This window comes from Orycteropus afer, unplaced genomic scaffold (genome assembly GCF_000298275.1).
Source record: "Orycteropus afer afer isolate SDZICR_OR568_19922 unplaced genomic scaffold, OryAfe1.0 scaffold00012, whole genome shotgun sequence".
NCBI classification, from domain to species: domain Eukaryota; kingdom Metazoa; phylum Chordata; class Mammalia; order Tubulidentata; family Orycteropodidae; genus Orycteropus; species Orycteropus afer.
In genome coordinates, this window is record NW_006921599.1 from 14,376,014 (window position 1) to 14,395,952 (window position 19,939).

The 19,939-nt window shown below is 39.2% G+C and overlaps 1 protein-coding gene across 1 annotated transcript in view; it reads left to right on the forward strand.

Annotated features, from left to right (window-relative positions):
• Nucleotides 1-1,344: 1,344 nt before the first annotated feature.
• The window catches only part of CAP2 (cyclase associated actin cytoskeleton regulatory protein 2), a 230,110-nt gene continuing 211,515 nt past the window's right edge, over nucleotides 1,345-19,939 (forward strand). The window contains exons 1-2 of the mRNA XM_007951960.2: nucleotides 1,345-1,465; nucleotides 8,116-8,216. Of these exons, the coding sequence (XP_007950151.1) occupies nucleotides 1,345-1,465; nucleotides 8,116-8,216 (222 nt within the window). The remainder of the gene's footprint in view (nucleotides 1,466-8,115; nucleotides 8,217-19,939) is intronic.

Sequence of the window (19,939 nt, forward strand, 5' to 3'; positions counted from 1 at the left end):
ATATCTGCAGCTCCCACCCCCACCCTTTTTTGTTATTGTTGTTTTTACTGTTGCAAAATACAAACAGAATGCTCCTTACAAGTAATGATGGTGAATGATCAATCAGGGGAGAACAGAAGGGCAGTATTTGCACAGGGAAATGGTAAAGGAGGTAGGAATGCAGGAAGGAGGGATACAGGGAAGAGGTAACTACAAGGAGGAAGTGGGAAGGAGCTATTACATTGTGGGGATTGCAGTCAATGCCGTGAAACAAAATGTGTATGAACTGCTGTCTGGAAAATGAATTTGCTCTGTAAACTTTCACCCAAATCACAATAAAAAAGTTTCTTGCTTTTTTTTTAAGGGAAGTATGGATGGTGAGATTATAACCCACTTCCTTTGGGCGCGAGAAAGACCAGTCACTAGAGAATGACATCATGTTTGGAAAAGTAGAAGGCTAGAGAAAATGAGGGAGACCCTTACTGAGGTGAATTGACACAATACCCACAACAATGGACTAAAACATAACAATAATCATGAACATGGCACAGGACCAGGCAACATTTTATTTTGTTTTACTTAAGACCACTGTAGATTGGAGCCAACTGGATGGCAAGTAACAACAGCAACAATACACATGGATTGTATCATGTAACAAGGAAGTAGATCCTTGTTAGTATAAAGAGAATGAAGATTTGTGTGTTATGAATTACCAAGCCAGTTGCCTTCAAGTGGATTGCAAATCATAGCAACCCCATGGGTGCAGAATAGAATAGCTCCTTAGGGTTTTTAAGGTTGTGACTTTTTAGAAGAAGATCACCAGGCTTTTTTTCTGAGGATCCTCTGGGTGAAGTCAAACCACTGACCTTTAGGTTAGTGGCCAAGTGCTGAACCATATGCAACACCCAAGGACTCTTGTCCTGTATTACTTATTGGGCATGTAAAGATAACTGAAGTGAATAGAAAATAAGCTCAATACTTATGTAAAACCTGAGAAAATTGGAACCTGCTTAAGGCAGAAACCAGTCAGGAGAGAAAAACTAAATATTTTCCATTCATAGAGAGTGGTAGAAAAGTAGTTAAGTTTGTACCCTGTCAAAGCCAAAAACTTGTAAAATCTGGAAAAACAAGTCAGTCCTGACAAATTCCGGCTCTCACAGGCTTCACTCCATATTCTGCTATTTTTTCCTGTTCCAAGTGTTATGTTCTTCTGAACTTCCCCTATGTTTATGATGTTTTGAAGTATTCTTTAGGCAACTAAAGCAATTCTGAGTAATTTTTCTCCCTTCTTGTTGTTAAGTTAAATGGAATCAGTTTGCGAACTCTCCCTGATGTTCACGAGGCCTCCATTTGTGTTTTTCTAGAATGGCAGAAATGCAAGGACTGATGGAAAGGCTGGAGCAGGCAGTCGTCAGGCTGGAGTTGCTGTCTGCAGAGTCACACAGGCCTCCTGGGGACTGCGGAGAAGTGAATGGCGTCAATGGAGGTAGGACCACAAACTGTTGTTATTATTGATTTCTCTGTGGGTCACTTAACTTGTTCACATCATTTATTTCTCAAAGTAAGAAAGATTCCTATGTTCTTCATTCATCTTTCTTACTCTTTCCTTTATGTATGAATAGAACATTAACCAGATGTGAGCGATTGTTGAAAAAGAGAAAGGAAAAGTTACAACCCACAATCCACTAAAATTACCAATATCTGTGCCTTGTGCTAAATGTCATTATTCTTTCATTTTAGTGTTTATACTGCTTTTCCTTGTCAATGGCTAAATATATCATCTAAGTAATTGTCAGAAAGAGATGAACATTCTCAATTAGAATACAAATTGGAAAGAGTTATCATTCTGTAGATTTTAATTTCAAAGTGCACAAGTCATTAAATTTAGGACTTTGACTTTAAAGGAAACTAGTCTGGTCCTCAGAAGGAAGACTGGGAAATCTACTTCCATAGAGATACTGCCTCGGAAACCCAAGGTGAGGTCGCTATGAGTTGGAACCAACTCGACGGCAGTGAGTTTGGGTTTTTTTTTTTTTTTTTTTTTGAGTCTGGTGCAAAGCCAAATATGACTTTGATGAGACATTATCACATCACATTCTTTTACCTTTGGTTAAATAGTCTTTTAAAATTATATGGTCAAAAATAAAAATCCAGTCCTTTTTAAAAGATGTACCATATATAATAAGTTAAATTATTTACAATAATTCTTCCAAGTCCTTCTTGTCTAGGGTTGCAGATTTACCAAATAAAAATACATGACACCCAGTTAAATTTTAATTTCCGGTAAATAGCATTTTTTTTTTTTTTTGCATAAATATTCCCCAGATACTGCATGAGCCATGCTACGTGGAACATACTTATACTAAAGAGTCATCCATTATTTATCTAAAATTCAAAATTAACTAGGTATTCTCTAATCTGGCAACTCTATTCTTGTCACACATGCCTTTCCTGCTTATCTGACCCACTTTGAATCCTGTCAGACTTCTTGAGGCTGAAAAAAGCCTTGAAGAAGAAGGGACTTCATGAAAGAAAAAAAAAAAAAAAAAGTTTGCCAGACAAGATCTACATTGTTGCTTCTGGAATTTCAGGCTTACTTGGAGCTGTGCCTTGTGTTACACACCCTGAGACAAAAATTACTATGTGAACACAAATGCATGGGCTAGGTTTTTTTTTTGTTTTGTTTTGTTTTTCTCTCTCTCTCCTTGAGCACAATAAACATGAAAATGCTTTGAATGAATTGAAAGAGGTGTTATTTAAACGAAGGCTGCAGGGACCTGTAAGTTTTTCCATATCGGCTAAGACACATCTGTGATTTCATCTTAAGCATCTTTTGTTAATCATAAGTTGTAATATAAGATTCAGTAAACCTTATTCATAAGAAAATATTTTCATATCCTTCTCAGTAACTTTTTTTTTTATTATGCCGTGTGCTTCAGGTGATTACAAGATATTTCTCTAAGATTGCTGATCACAGACGAAAAGATTGTGAAAACAGTTAAAATCCAATTCTCAGGAGATTCTATAAACCAAAACCAAAACCAAACTCACAGCCATCGAGTCGATTCCGACTGACAGTGACCGCCTTTGGGTTTCCGAGGCGGTAAATCTTTACATAAGTTGATTACTCGGTCTTCCTTCCACAGAGTGGCTGATGGGTTTGAACTGCCAGCCTTCTGGTTAGCAGTCAAGTGCCTTAGCCACTACACTAAAGAATTTTCTGGAAAAATCAATAAACCAAAAAAAATCCACCCAAACTTAGTTGAGTTGATTTCAACTCATAGCGATCCACATTGGGTTTCTGAGGTTGTAAATCTTTAGGGAAGTAGGTCGCCCCATCTTCCTTCTGGGAAGCAGCTGGTAGGTTTGAATCGCTAACCTTCTAGTTAGCAGCGAGATGCCTCATCCCCTACACCACCAGAGCTCCAATAGACTAAACAAAATTGAAGAGCATGTAATTAAATTTCTTAAGCATTTAAGCAAATATTTTCTAATATAGCAAATCATTCCACACCAGTTTAAAAAAAAAAAAAATGTGCTTTAGGTGAAAGTTTGCATAGCAAATTAGTTTTCCAATCAATAGTTCGTACATAAATTGTTCTGCTTGACATTGGTTTGCAATCCCCACAATGTGTCAGCACTCTCCCCATCTCCTCTCTACAGCCCCATTTCCATTTGTCCAGTTTCCCTGTCCCTCTCTATCTTCTCATCTTTGGTTTTGAGCAAATATTGCCTTCTTGGTCTTGTTCTGAGGAGCACATTCTTCACGTTGTTTGTTTTCTAGTCCCATGTATTATTTGGATGGAATGTGGCCTCTGAGAGTATCTTGACTTTCGAGTTAGAAGGTTTTCTCAGGGCAGTAGTCTCAGGGGTTCCTCTAGTCTCTTTCCAACCAGTAAGTTTGGTCTTTTTTTTTTTTCAGGGGGTTAGGGGGAGAGTAGGGAGACTTTGAAATTTGTTCTACTTTTTTTTTTTTATGCATTCTAATAGGGACTTCTATTACAGTCTTGGTCAAAGTGGTTGGTAGTGGTAGTCAGGTACCATCTGGTTCTTCCAGTCTCAGGTTAGAGGAGGCTGTGGTTCATGTGGGCCCTGAGTCCTTTGGATTAATTACTTCCTTGAGTCTTTACTTGACTTCATTCTCCTATGCTCCAGGCAGGAAGAGACTAATAATAGTTGCTTCTTAGATGGCTGCTCACAAGCTCATAGGACCGCAAATGCTACTCACCAGCCCAGGATATAGAACGTTATCTTTATGAACTGTGTGTTGCCAGTTGACCTAGATGTCCCCTAAGGCTATGGTCCTTAGCCTTCAGTCCCACTGTCTGTATCTATGCCCCTTATGTGTTCTATTATATATATGTATACATGCAGCATTTGCAAATATGTATATAGAAATATCCACCATCATACCTATATATATATGCAGGTGTACTCCCATATTCTGTACAACCTCCTTCACTTATTTAGCATGCGTATTTACCTGTGTATCTACTCACAAGTTATTGTAAGTTATCATTGCTGTTGTAGGACTGTATATGTTGCAGCATTTACCGTAGTTGTCTTTTATTCTTGTGTAGCTCTCAGTGTCTTCCTTTGCCTTGGTCACATTGTGCTGATTCCCACCACATTGTGTGTTGCTTTTTCCTTCACCAGAATTAACTCTTATCTACTCTTCAGTTAACACTTCTCCCTCCCTCCTCCTCCCCTGTCTGGTAACCATGAAAGAATGTTTATTTCTATGTGTCCAAACCAGTTTCTTAGGGTAAGGTTTTCTAAAGCAACTTAGCCATCAATTTTTTGTCCATCTTGAAATGAAGTAGGATATCTAGTAAGTGGGATAATTTGTAAATTTCTGAATAATATTCATCCTTCAAACATTTTACTAATCAAAAAAAAAAATAGAGATAGATAGATGGATGGATAGCTGCCATTGAGTAGATTCTGACTCATAGCAACTTTATGTCCAGCAGAATGAAACATTGCCCAGTCCTATATCATCCTCACAATTGCGGGCATGTTCAAGTCTATTGTTGTAGCTGTTGTGCCAATCCATCTCCCAAGGGGTTCCCTCACCCTCACTGGGCCTTTTCTTCATCAGATATGATGCCCTCCTCCAGCAATTGAGCCCTCCTGGTGATGTGTTCCAAACAAGCAAGTCATGGAATATTCTGCTGTGATCCATAAGACTTTCACTGGCTAATTTTTAGATGTCGATCACCAGCCCTTTCTTCCAACCATGTCTTAGTCTGGAAACTCCTGAAACCTGTCCCCATGGGTGACCCTGATGGTATTTGTCATACTGTCATATTTGTCATTCTAGCATCATCGCAACATGTAAGTCACCACAGTACAACAAACTGACAGAGGGATGGTGGCCCAAACAACATGTTGTTGTTGTTGTTGTTGTTTGCCATCAAGTCAGACCCGACTCATAGTGACCCCTTCTTGAGTTTCTGAGGCAGTAACACTACGGGAGTATATTCTTAATAAGATTTGATAATTTTCTAAATTCTGTTCTTATCAAATCTTTAAGGACAACCTCTTACCTTAAATATAATTATGATGATGATACTCCAATTAACAGCTAAACAATTTTTATTTAAAAAAGAGCCTTCTAAAAGAAACACAATCAATTGCAAATATAATCTGCACAGATCAAAGAACTATCTAGTTATGAGTCTTGTATGATGATGTGTTTTCTTTTTCCCTGGCAATCAAGTAAGTTCAGCTCAACAGTTGAAGAAATATTTTTGCATGCCTGCCAAGTGGCAAGCACCCTACTAGCTGCAAGGCAGTCTAAAATGAATTATGCACAGCTCTGACCCTCGAGAATCTTTTGGTCTATTGAGTGCTGCAAGTGCTTTGATTGAAATGCTCAAAGGATACAGTCTGGGGAGAAAGATAGGTCATTAAAGGCTGCCCGGAGGAGGTGTGAGAAGAACTGAATGATGAAAGGAAATTGGAAAATATTCCCTTTTATCATTGTACCTTCTGCTGTGTAGAGGCTTCCATAATATCTCTAAAACCTTCCCCCTTTTAAATACTCATTAGAGACTTCTCCCATGGCAACAAACAGATGTACATGTTTCCAAATAGATCCAAGTAAGGAATCTTTAGGCATGTGCCCATTTTATGTTCTATAAGGTGGTACATACTATGTTTTGAAGTTTAAGGTAACTCAGCTCTAATGGCCTGCTTAGAAGTTATACTATAGGTATTAATTGACTCATATGGTAACCCTATGTGTAGAACTGTGCTCCACAGACTTTTCAATGGTAGTGTAGTGCCTAAGGCATTTGACTGCTAACCAGAAAGCTGGTGGTTCAAACCCACCAGCCACTCCTCGGAAAGAAGGTTGGGCAATTTACTTCCATAGTGGTACCGCCTCAGAAACCCAAGGAAGGGTTGCTATGAGTCGGATCCAACTCAACAGCACTGAGTTTGGTTTGTTTTTTTTCTTTTTTTGGTTGGTGATCTTTTGCAAGTAAATCTCCAGGCCTTTCCAAAAAAAAAAAGAAGGTGGGGACCAGGTTTGCTGGTCCAATGGAGCCTGGTGTAACCACTGAGACTATGGCCCCTAGCTGCCCTTCAAGTCTGGAATTGAACCCACAACTGTGGTTTCCAGCCAAACAAAGTACAGGCAAGTGAGTTAAACATTTACCTCAAGTAGACACACGCCCTGGAGAGAACAATCATGGGAGAAGGAAGGGCTGCTTATGCACAGGGAGATAGCTCAGGGTGCAGAAGAGTATGAAGGGATGGACACTGGGAGGGGGTAACTATGGGGAGGAAGTGGGAGGGGAGCTGCTGCATTGTAAATTTTGGTCAATGACATGAGACAAAGTATATGTGAACTGCTGTATGAAAAGTGAATTTACTCTGTAAATCTTCACCGAAATCCTAATAAAAAAAAAAAAAATCTCCAGGCCTTTCTTCTGACGTGCCTCTGGGTGGATTTGAACCACCAACATTTTGTTTAGTAGCTGAGCACTTAACCGTTAATGCCACCCAGATACAGACAGTTGTAAATACCTGTTTCCATCAGTCTTTGGGCCTGTGGAAGTGGGCAGTTGAAAAAAAGAGAAAAGGAAGACAGCTTTATCCAATAAGTACATGAATGTGGATATTTCTATACAGTATGACAAAAGGAATTCTAGGTTTTGTCTTGGGTTTTAATGGCCAGTTTTGCAGAGTTTCTCAAAATTGTGCACATGAAGTCAGTGACTTAGCATATTTTCTTACTAACTAAAAGTCAGGGCAGGAAATGCAGAGCACAGTCAGGGCACACCAGGTTGGACTGTTGTCATTTCAGCTTTACAATAATTTGCCAGTTGATCAAAACCCAACATGGATGAGTTCAGTGATCATTTTCATATCTATCATCACCACATCTCCTCCCCCTGGGAAGTGAAGAAGAAGAAGCAAAATGTGTGAAATCAGCTTTATTTTCCTACTTGCCCAGGATTTATTATTACCTTTTAATTGTCCTACTATTGATGTATTTGAAAGGTTATTGTAACACCTGGACCGGTCAGTGTAGAAGAAATTACCTCCGCTTTGAATTTAGCAAGACTCAGTTGGGAGGCACAAATGGTTTACACTGGGCTACCTACCTAAAGGTTGGTGGTTCAGATCTCTCCAGGGATGCTGCAGAAGAAAGGCCAGGTGATCTGCTTCTCTAGATGGGGCTGTTCTACTCTATCACATAGAGTTGGTTTGAAATTGACTCAGTGCCCTTTTTTATTTTTTTCTTTCTTTTTCTTAATGAATTCCATTTTGGATCCACTTTTTATTTGGAATATAGTTTTTGTCAAGTCACTTGCTCTGTTTACATCTCCATTTCCTCTTCTGTGAAATTGTGATGGTACTACTAACCTCACTGGGTTTAGGGGACAATTTAAATGAAATAATATAGGTGAAAGTCTTTATTCAAGAGGATGAAAGACAGGAAAGTATTGTTTTCTTAAGCCATAGAGAAGTGTTTTAAAAAGTATTGGTTGAGTGAATGAATGTACTTACTTGAATAGACTGAAGATGATATTACTGATACTAAACTTGGGTATTGCTTATGACAAAGCAGTGCCCACTTTTCACTGAACTTCCAGAGAATAACAATAGATTCCTCTTCCAAAGGTGTGGCACCCTCCATAGAAGCCTTCGATAAGCTGATGAACAGTATGGTGGCTGAGTTTCTAAAGAACAGTAGGATCCTTGCTGGTGATGTAGAGACTCATGTGAGTACTTCCTTCCCCTGTTCTCTGTGCAGAGTTTCCAATGATCACCCCAGCCACTGCCAACTCAAATGGCAAGATGAGATCTTTCTACAGTTTTCTACTCTAGCTAGGTACCAGTTGCCAAGGATTCCATTCTGACTCATGGCCGCCCTGTTTGTGTCAGACTAGAACTGTGCTTCATAGAATTTTCAATTTCTTTGGAAATAGATTGCAAGGCCTTTCTCTGGGGTGGACTCAAACCTCCGACTTTTATTTCACAACTGTATGTGTTAAACATTTGTATTACCCAGGGACTCTCTAGCTACGTAGGTGGTAGCTAAAACATTCATTAATATTCATTTGTTCATCTAATCATTCATGCAACACTGATTGAGCCTGTACACAGTGCTGTTTCAGAAGCTGGGAATAGAGGTAGGGATGAATAAAACAGGCCAAGCTCTTGCCTTCATGGAATTTGCATTTTAATCTGGAAAAAAGAGACAATGTATATAATAGTATGGGCTAGTTCGTGTGTTTAGTGTTAAGGACAATAAAGAAAAATAAAGCTGGTAATTTAGAAAATTCTGGAAGCAGGGAGTTATTGGTGATGTTAGCTGACATTGAGTCTGCCCCCAACTCATGGCAACCCCACTCACAGTGGAACAATCAGTCTGCTGCCTGGTGCTGTGCCACCATATGATCAGTTGCAGATAAGACCATTGTGATCCACAGGGTTTTCGTGGACTGATTATCAGATGTAGTTTGCCAGGCCTTTCTTCCCAGTCTATCTTAGTTTGGAAGGAAGCTCTACTGAAACCTGTTCAACATCATAGCAATATATAAGCTTCCACTGACAGATGGGTGGTGAGTGTACATGATGAGCTCTGGGAATGAAACCTAGTTTCCTGCATGGAAGGTGAGAATTCTACTACTAACCCACCAATACCCTGGCTAGAGAGTTAGAGATAAGGATGGTCTCTCTGGGGAGGTGATAGTTGAGCAGAAGTAACTGAAGTGAAAGAATGAGCCAGGCCATGATGTGAGGAAGAGGATTGCAGGCAGAGGAACCTGCAAGGGCAAAGGCCCAGAGGAGGGTATATATGTGGCATGTTCTAAAGAGACCAGGCCAGTGAGATGGTGGATGAGGTCGAGACAGACAGCAAAGAGCCAGATGACGTGAGGCCTTCTTGGTCACAGTTAGGAACTTGGTTTTGGTTCTTAATCTGAATGTGAGGCAAAATCACATCAGGGCACTGGGCAAAGACTGGCAGGGAATTTGATTTACGTTTTTAAAAAGCTAAGCCAAGTCAGTCACTATCATCCTTCTCCTTTCCACAAAGTGCAACCTGAAGAAAAGGCAAGTCACAAAGTTTGGAAATTCTGGGTTGGAAGAGACCTTAAAAGGTATCTAGGCTGACACCAGATTTTTTAGACACTGTATTCTTTTAAAAAATTACTTTTTTTAACATCATCTCTGAGGCTAGTCACTATTTGAATGCATTAATAAAAATCTAATATAATAAACAAGCCAATTAAAAACTTTTTAAAAAATCTGTCATGCAGTTCTTCATTTTCATTTGCCTTTGTTTTTGGCAGAGGATTGAATTCCTAATCTTTCTGCCTATAGATTTCTTACCAAAGAGATAATCCAGCTTTATTACAGATGCACAGAAAATGTGATTCTGGAATAAAGTTGTGGTTTGAGGTTAAAAAAAAAATAGAGAAGTAAAAGGGGATTCTCTCTTTACTCCTTCCCAATTAAACAATATATGCAACACCCAACATCAGTCCTCCTGGGGATCTGGTGACTCAGGGTATACCAGAAGCTTCAAGATGGTTATTAGACAGCTGCTTAGCATTGAATTTGCAATGTATTTATTTGCCACATCTAAAGCAAAATTCTTTTCATGACTTCCATTTTTATTAAATAGTCCTCTTGAAATGTGCATTGGTATAAGAGCATAAGTGTTAATATACACAAGTTCCAGAATAGTCTGTATAATCAGACATTTTACTTCAGATGTATCCCAGAGGTATATAATTACTGTAGTCTGTTCTTTTCCTCAGTGTTCTTGTTGACAAGAAACTTTGTGCACAGTAAAATAGTGGCTGAGTTTCTCATATTGTGAGGCATGTTAATGCCTGAAAGCTAGCATATGAAAAAGAGTATTATCCCCAATGCACTAAAAGAGATTCTTAAGTGATGGAACACTAATACAATAATGATTTATTATTGTTGTTGGTATTAACATTGACATTATGCTTCTGAGGTACACAGTGGATTATAATAATTGTTATTAGTAATTTCTCACAGATTTCTAGATAAAGGTGGTATAGTGCCTAAGGCATTTGACTGCTAACCAGAAGGCTGGTGGTTCAAACCCACCACTCTATGGAAAGAAGACTAGGCAATCTACTTCCATAAAGATTTAGTGCCTTGGAAATCCAATGGGGGTCACTATGAGTCGGAATTGACTTGATGGCAATGGGTTTGGTTTTTGAGTATACATAAATATATTTAACTTTGCATGTGAAAAAATTAGGATTTGCCTGCTAAGTAAGTCTATTCAAATTGTATGGAGAACAGTCCCTTTAAATCCTTTTTAGAACAAAGTGAATTATAAATAAAGTGTAGCTTGATTTACATCAAATGTTTTCTTCACTGCACTCAGTAGTCTAAGAACAGAATGACTCAAATGAAGCAATACTGTCAAAAATGAATATGTAATGGTTAACAAAATTTGTGTTTCTGACTAATTCATTAAAAAAAAAGTTTAAAGGATGGCAGAAGAGAGAGAAGGAAGAGAAAGAAAAAAAAAAAAGAGAGAAAACATTGTCATCTGTAAGTTTAGACTGGTTCTTTAGCACAAAGAAAAGTGCAGGCGGCTGTGGTCCATGACTTTAACAGTTTGAACAAGTAATTTATTTTTTTCTCTCTTATAGAACCATGTGTCATTGGCATTAAGCTTGCAGCTGCCGCCTCTCACATGAGCCAGAAGTGGGGGTTGAACTTTGTTCCAAGAACACACCTGTTGCGTAGAAAAAAAAAAAAACAACCCTCACATACCTGATTGTACAGTATGGAAATTTGAGAATGACACAAATGTGCATCATGTTAAATCCTGTCCCTGTGCTCAAAAGCTATTTCACAGATACTAATAATGAACAAGGGCAGCCAAGTTCTGATTTAACGTCTGTCTCGGTGTGTTGGCTGCTGGTTGAGTTTAATTTACTGAACACTCAATAGTCTATTGATGAAACAGACCACAAAAAAAAGGGAGCTAATAGCTACAATTAGGAAGCTCTGCTGAGCCGAAGAACATAACAGGTTTAGAAAAGATTAGATCTTGTAAAGCCTTCTCGTATGCTATATATACCAAAGGGCTTATTTAAATTACTTTTCAACCCAGGAACATTGGCACAGCTTTTATTTGTTTTTAAGAAATAATCAACAATACATAATTTTATAACAGATATTTAGGGTAAATATATTTCTCAAGGTCAAAAGAAAGGAGCATCTAGAAACTATATCTTCATAAAACCAAACCCTAGGCTGGGCACCATTGATCCTTAAATGACTAATGTGATTTCTTTTTTTTTTTTTTTTTTTAACCAAGCTGTCCTGTTGTTGTCATGTTATAAGACACTAATCTCAGGTCTATTTCTCCAATGATATAAAAATTATGAAACAACTACCAACTATATAGCTCTTCCTAACTCAAATTGTTTTTGAAGCTGTGTAAGAGTTACATTTTAAATATTTCTAAAAGTCTGGGATATTTAGTTCCTGTTATTGATTAAAAGGGATGAGAAAATGATTTTATTAATTATTCAATAAAAATGAGACAAATGCAGTTTTGAATGAAAAAAAAAGGCAATGAAATCCAACCAAGAAGTTGAACACATCATAGGTTTCAACAACATGCTGCCCAGTGTGATGTCTTTGAACCCTCTGACTTGATAAAAGATGATCATTTTTATTGTGCTTGGGGTGCTCATTTACAAAGCAGATTTACATTCAACAGTTCCTGCACATTTGATTTCACACCGATTATCCTACCCAACCATAAAAATCTCTCCTACCCTTTCCTCCCTGTGACTATCCCCTCCCCTCCCTGTGCCCTTCTTATCTATGCATTCCTGTCTGTCCAGCTTTCCCTCTATGTGAATGCTGCCAGTCTGGTGTCTCGTGGCTGATTGATCTAAGGGGTGCATCTTCTAGAGTAGGTGGGTGCACCTCCCTGGGGTAGGTGTTCTGCATGTAGATCTTTCTACTGTTGGGCTGAGAGCCAATCCATGGAAGTGAGTCCAATTCTAGGCCTGAAGGATAATCTTGGACCATAGTCTCTCAGGGGTTCCACCAGTCACTTTCCACCAGTAATTCTGGTCATTTTTGTGTTTTTGAATTTTGTTCCACATTTCTCTTCCCACTCCAGGATCTCCAGTTTTGATCCCTTTCTGAGTGGTTGGCATTGTTAGCTGGGTGCCATCTAGTTCTTCTGGTCTCAGTGAGATCCTCATGGTCCATCTTATCTTTGGACTAATCGTTTCCAGATGACTTTGATTTTCTTCACTCTTCTTTGATTCAGATCAAACCAAATCAAACTCACTGCTGTCAAGTTGGATCAGACTCACAGCGACCCCTCCTACGGTTTCTGATGTGGTATCACTATGGAAGTAGATTGCCCAATCTTCCTTTCAAGGAGTGGCTCGTGGGTTTGAACCACCAGCCTTCTGGTTAGCAGTCAAATGCCTTAGGCACTATGCCATCAGAGCTCCTTTGGTTCAGATGAGAGGAGATCAAATAGTTGCATCTTAGATGGCTGCTTGAAAGCTTTTAAGACCCCAGTTGCTATTCACCAAAGTAGGATGTAGAACAAGATTTTTATGTACTATATTGTGCCAATTGAGTATGATGTCCCTTGAGACTATGGTCTCAAGCTTGCAGGCCCGATGATTCTCTCTCTCAAGGTGTTTGGTTGTCTCTGAGAAGCTGCTCCAACCCCGTCTTCTGTTATTTCTGTAAAGCATGTGGATAATTTTGTAGCACAAGTGCATATGTAAGATTATCTTCAGCTAAATTTATGGGATAATCATTTTTAGGCAATCATTGCAGCCTTAGTTTTGATAGGCCATGATCATGATGCTAGATGTTTCTAGTCTTTGTCATTTTACTTGAATCTGCAAAATTTTTTGTTTGTTTTATGGCATGCTGTTTAGGTCATGGGCTCAAAGAGTAGCAAAGTGAGATGTATCACTCCCTGTGACTGGCACTAAACCGCCAGTTGCCATCAAGTTGATCCCAACTCATGGTGACCCGATGTGTGTCAGAGTAAAACTGTGCTCCACAGAGTTTTCAGTGGCTGATTTTTTGGAAGTGGATTGCCAGGCTTTCCTTCCAAGGTGCCATTGGTTGGACTTGAACCTCCAAGCTACTGGTTTGCAGCACAAAGTTAATTGCATCACCCAGGGACACCCTGACTGGCATTAGCAATTTGTATTTGTATTTTGCAACTGTTTTTACTTTGTATAGCAATAACCTTGAACTAGTCCCTTAGTCTCTGCAGTAAGAAGGCCAGGTAACATTTGTAAGACCCTTCCAGCACTCATAGTCCATGCTGAGGTAACTTACCATTTGTCTCATCATTAAAGCATGTGGGGGCTATTCAGTTACCAAAGGAAGAGCTTGCAATAGGGTAACATCATCACTATCATAAAAAAACATTGTGGGCCATGCCAGGGGAAGTACCTGAAGCATTTGAACATGAGGAACAAGTGGAAGGAAGCATGTCAGAAAAATGATACACAGAGTACTTAGGATAAAATGTCATCCTGCTTTATTATGGTGTCGAAGGAAACTGGCTTCTTTCATTTGAAAAGATTTTTAGGCCTCCAGGAATCTGTACTTTTTGGTTATATAGATTGTCACTTCTGGATTTATGCTTGGAGTAAATAATAAGTTAATTTCTGGCATAAATAATATAAAATGTCTGCATGTTTATTTATTTGACTAATAGGATTGACACAGTGCCTGCAACGATGGGCTGAAGCATAGCAAGGATTGTGAGGATGACGCAGGACTGGGTAATGTTTCATTCTGTTGTGCATGGGGTCATTATGAGTCTGAGCTAAGTTGACAGCACCTAACAACACAACAACAACAGTATTCATATCCTTCCTATGATTTTAGAAACTATTTATGGGTAATTTGGACTCATTAAAATGACCGTTTACATTTTTTTGGTGCTTTATAATTTGTAACTATACTAGAAACCCCCACCCCATAAAAAAAAGTTTCAGAAGCACAAGATTGGGGTTGACTCAGCAAACCAGCCCAGTCCACGTAGGTATCCCTCCCTCTCCTACTCTGCCATCAACACAAGTGGGTCCTTCCATTAACTTCTACTTTTCAGAAAATTGTTTTAATTTGAACATTTATTTTTATTAAAACTAGACATGGGATACCTTAGCAATCTCAAGGCCAAAGAATTTCTCTAAATTACAGACTTGTGTAAAGAATTCAGATTCTGGGTTTTATATAGGATTTAAAATGGGAAATCTCCCTTCTTAATGATTCACCTACTAACTGTAGTCAGAAATTTTAGCGAAGGGAGGACCTTAGAACTCACCTCTCCTAATTATGTACCTTGTTTTCTTCTGTTCTGTCTTTTTTTCTTCTCCTGCTCCTGCTACTTTTTTCTTCCTTCTCCCCCTTTTCTTTCCTGTCCTCTTCCCTCCTCTTTCTCTCTTCTCCTCTTCCTCCCCCTTCTCCCCTTCCTCCCTCTCCTCTTTCTCTTCTTGCTTCTCCCCCTTCCAGAGAAGACAACTGCAAACCAGAAAGGTTAAGTACTGTGTTCCAGGAAGCACAGTGACTCAGTGGCACAGCTAGGATTTGGCCTTCACACTTGTGATCCATTGCACTGGCAGATACCAGGCTTTGACCTTCTGTGCAATTGACTCTTCCACCGTCCTTGTAGATGACTTGATCCCTAGTGCGAAGGCAAGATGGCACTTACATATGTCCTCTATTTGCCACCTGCTGCCATTTTCCCTACAAAATCTTCAGGATATGAGAAAAGGATGTTACAACATCAGGCACAGACACAATGACTGAGGAGAAGGTGCAATGTCACTGGAACTTGTCTTTTCATATCTCCTTAGAGAGGCACTGAGTGAGGCAGCAGGAAGAATGGTGACCTCCAGCATGGGTGAGCTGGTGCCCTAATGGTTCTTCTGTCCCATAACACTGGCCTTGTCTTGGCGTGGACCATTACTAAGTGTGCTGTGGTCACTAGATTTGTAGCATTCAGAAAAGTCACATCATTTCTTCCCAAGAATGTGGAGAATTTTTATTCTCAATACTGACTACATACTTTGCTTATCTTTTGAGTTTATCTGCTGAGTGACTGGCCTTAGTTAAGCATCCTTTAAAATAAAATTTTTTTTTTAATTTGTGGTGAAGATACACAGAGGAAAAACATTCACCAGCTGAACAGTTTCTACATGTACAGTTCAGTGACATTGGGTACATCATTCAAGTTGTACCAAATTTCTTGATATCTTTTTCTCAAATGTCTCACCATCATCCACAAAAACTCACTGCCCTCTAAGATTCTCATCTGACCTTTTGAGTTACTGTCATCAATTTGGTCTCATATACATCCTTCTTTTAAAGAACATAATGCTCAAGGCAAACATTCTTTTCCAATGAAGGTAAACTACTGTTTGATTTAAAGATGACTTCAGGGGATAGTTTCAATTTAGGATTTACAGTTTAAAGATTTTTTTTAAGGCATTAGTTTCAGGGGGTCATCCAACCTCAATAGATTCAGAATATCTGGATTCTATGTGAATTTAAGGAGCTCTGGTAGCATAGTGCCTAACGTGCTTGACTGCTAACCAGAAGGCTGGCGGTTCAAACCCACCAGCCACTCCTCAGAAGGAAGGTTGGGCAATCCTACTTCTGTAGTGATACTGCCTCAGAAACGCAAGGAGGAGTCGCTATGAGTCGGGGCCGACTCGACAGCACATAACAACAACAACAACAACATGGCAGTTTGGGTGAAAGTAAATGAAGCAAATTAGTTTCCCATTCAATAATTTATCATAGTGTTTTGTGACATTAGTTGCTCCTACGGAATTTTTGATGGAATCATTCAGAAATGGTAACTGGCACCATCCAGTTCTTTTAGTCTCCTGGCAAGCTGTTACTCATGGAGGCAACTGAACATATATTATAGTTCCTCTTCCTATTCCTGACCTTCTTCTTCCTCTACTGCTCCAGGCAAATAGGGATCAATTGGTGTACCTTGGATGGCCTGTTGAGCATCATTTAACTACTTTTTTATTAAGAAGTTTGCTTTTAAAGCAGCATAAGCTAAGTGTGTGTGTGTGTGTGTGTGTGTGTGTGTCTCACTGAGCATTCTGATTTCTTAGCACACTTAGTGCTTTAAGCCAGTTGCCACCGAGTTGACTTTGATTCATGGTGACCCCATGTGTACTTCTACTTAAGAGTAGAAGTGTCCTTCACAGAATGTTGAAGTTCTGATTTTTCAGCAGTATATTGCCAGGCCTTTCTGCCAAGGTGCCTCTGGGTGGATTACAACCTCTAACCTTTTGCTTAGCAGCTTTGGGGCCTGGCTAATAAGAAATTGGACTTGGAATAAATGTCTCTTGGAAGATCATGAGGCTTCATTAACCATTACAATAAGTCCCATTTAACAAAAATAAAATGTCACCAAAATATTTTTTTGAAACAATGAATTAGGTTCCATAAGTCTTTAAAGTTAAGATGATGTGACATCTGCCCTTTTTATCTTCTTGGAAAGCAAATGCGCTTTTGCTGAACTTTTGCCTGAATTCTCTTCTGTAGACTTAAAAAAAAATAATTATTTAATCTTTACAATTGTTGTTAGTTGCCATTGAGTCTTCTCTGACTCATGGTGACCCCATGTACAACAGGCCAAAATGTTGCCTGGTCCCGCATCATAATGTATTTGCATGAGTCAAAGGGTTTTGGTCAGGGAGAGCTAAGAATTATTAAGAAGTCTTGTTCCCATGCTTCCCACCCCACCCCTCACTCTCTATAGATTCCTAATTTTTAAATGTCTTCCTTACCCATGCAGTATTTCTTGTTGAAAATATTTGTGTTCTTTTTTTTTCTTTGTTACCAATGAGTCAACTCACTGTATATACACCTTTGTACCTGTTCCTTTCACTTAACAGTGTATTCTAGAGATCTCTCAGTACATAAAAAGTTTCCTTGTTCTTTTTTATGGCTTCACATTATTTCATTCTGTATATATACCACAGTTTATTAAACAGACCACTGTTGCTGGATGTTGGTTTGTCTCCAGTCCTTTTCTATAGTATGTAACCTTGCATATATATATAATTTCTATTGTGTACAAGTATATCTGAAGATAAAGTTCCCCAAATGACATTCCTAGATATATCAGACAGGGTTCTGGAGTGGGTATAGATGGAATGCTCAAATTAGAGAATTTGAGGAAAGATTAATAAAGGGTTAACACCATTGTTGGTTTGTCATACTGGAGTGGCTTGTGTGTTGCTGTGATGCTAGAAGCTATGCCCTTGGTATTTCAAATACCAAAAAACCAAACTAACTGCCCTCGAGTCAATTCCAACTCATAGCGACCCCCATTGGGTTTTCAAGGCAGTAAATCTTTACAGAAGTAGATTGCCCCATCTTCCTTCCATGGAGCAGCTGGTGGGTTTGAACCACCAACCTTCTGGTTAGCAGTCAAATACATTAGGCACTGTACCAGTAGAGCTCCAACGGGGTCATTTGTGATGGACCGGTTTAAGAGCAGCTTCCAGCCTGGAGATCTACTTTTAAAAATTAGGCAATGAATATCCTATGAAATCACACAGAACATTGCCTGATACAGTGCTGGAAGATGAACCTCATAGCACTTAAAATACTCTAGTCTGCAACAATGGACTCAAGCATACACACTGATAATGAAGACGGCACAGGACCAGGTGATGTTTTGTTCTGTTTGACATGGGATTGCCATGAGTTGGCACCAACATTGTAGCAACTAATGACAATAAATAATAAAGGAACTATTTACAAAGCTATGGACAGGGTTTACAGAAACAAGAAGCAATACAGTATCCAGGACTACCAATAGTAGGAACCATTGCTAGCTCAAGGCTAAAATGCATAAGGACAGGGAGTGGCTCACAACCCAGAGCGAGTAGCAATATAGGGAGGACTGCCTTCAGTAGAGAGATACAACAAACTTAGGGTGGCCGGCAGAGCAGAGCAAGGAAGTAAAGACACTTCTTTACTTCCCTCCCATGCTCCAGTCTCCTGCTGAGGCTTTCCATTGTCTGAACCCAATCAGCAGCCAGGAGGCAAGGGAGCCTGTTGATGCTGATGCAGCCCACATTGGTGCTTCCTGGAACACAGAGCAGGGTGAAAAAAGATGGAGAGTGAATGAGAGCAGCAAACCAGAGAGAGATAGCACCCCAGGTGAAAGAAAGGCATTTGCCTTCCATAGCAGGATGTAATACATAACAGTGTCTATTTCTCCAGTCTCACCACAGAGTAATGTCAAACTCTTGAATTTTTGCTGATCTGATACATGAGAGATGGCATTTCTGTGAAGCTTTGATTATATTTCCTTACAGTATGTGAAGTTGAGCATCTTCTCATATGTTCTTAAACTACTGATTTTTTTCCCCACTGTGAATCATCTAGTTGTATCTTTTATCTGTAGGCAGGGACAGGGAGGTTGCTGCTTTGTTTATTATCAGTTTTTACAGCTCTTCAAACCCACCAGCAGCTCTGTGTGAGAAAAGACCTGGCAGTTGGCTCCCAGGATTATACTACAGCTTAAGAAACCCTGTCACTCTGTCACATGGGGTCACTATGAGTCGGAACTGACTCCAGGGCATGCAATAACAACACAGATTTTGGAGGTTAGCCATTTGTCTGTGATAAGAGGTGCAAATATTTTTTTTCCATGTTGTCATTTGTCTTTTGACTTCCTGCCATAACAAAAATGCTACAGACTGAGTGGCTTTATGTTGTTGTTAGATGCTGTCAAGTTGATTTTTAGCTTATAGTTCAGGTGACAGAAGAATTGCTCTGTAGGGTTTTCTAGGCTGTAATCTTTATGGGAGCAGCTTGCCAGGTCTTTTCTCTCTTGGAATCACTGGGTGAGTTTGAACCACCAACCTTTTGGTTACCAGCTGAGTGCTTATTGTTCCACAGTTCTGGAAGCTGTAATTCCAAATTGTCCATGTTGATTTCTGCTAGGGGCTTTGACAAAGTAACTGTTTCATGCTTCTGTCTAGCTTCTGTGGCTGCCAACAATCCTCGGCCTTGTTTCAATACTTAACGATGCATCTGCCACATAGTGTCTGTCTTCCCTTTGTGGCTGAATCTCTCTCTCTCTCTTTTTAATTATTTTATTGTGTTTTTGGTGGAAGTTTGCACAGCAAATTAAGTTCTAATTATTTAACAATTTCTACACCATTTGTTCAGTGACATTGATTACATTTTTGGTGTATCACCTTTCTCATTATTCCATTCTGGCTGCTGTTTCTAGTAATCTAGTTTCCCTGCCCCCTTGCTTTCTAGTCTTCGCTTTTGAATAAATGGTGACTCTTTAGTTTCATATAGTTGATTTTTTATAAGAGTACAGTACTTACTCACAGATAATAATTATTTATGAGTCAATCTGTTATTTAGCTAAAAGATAACCTTATGG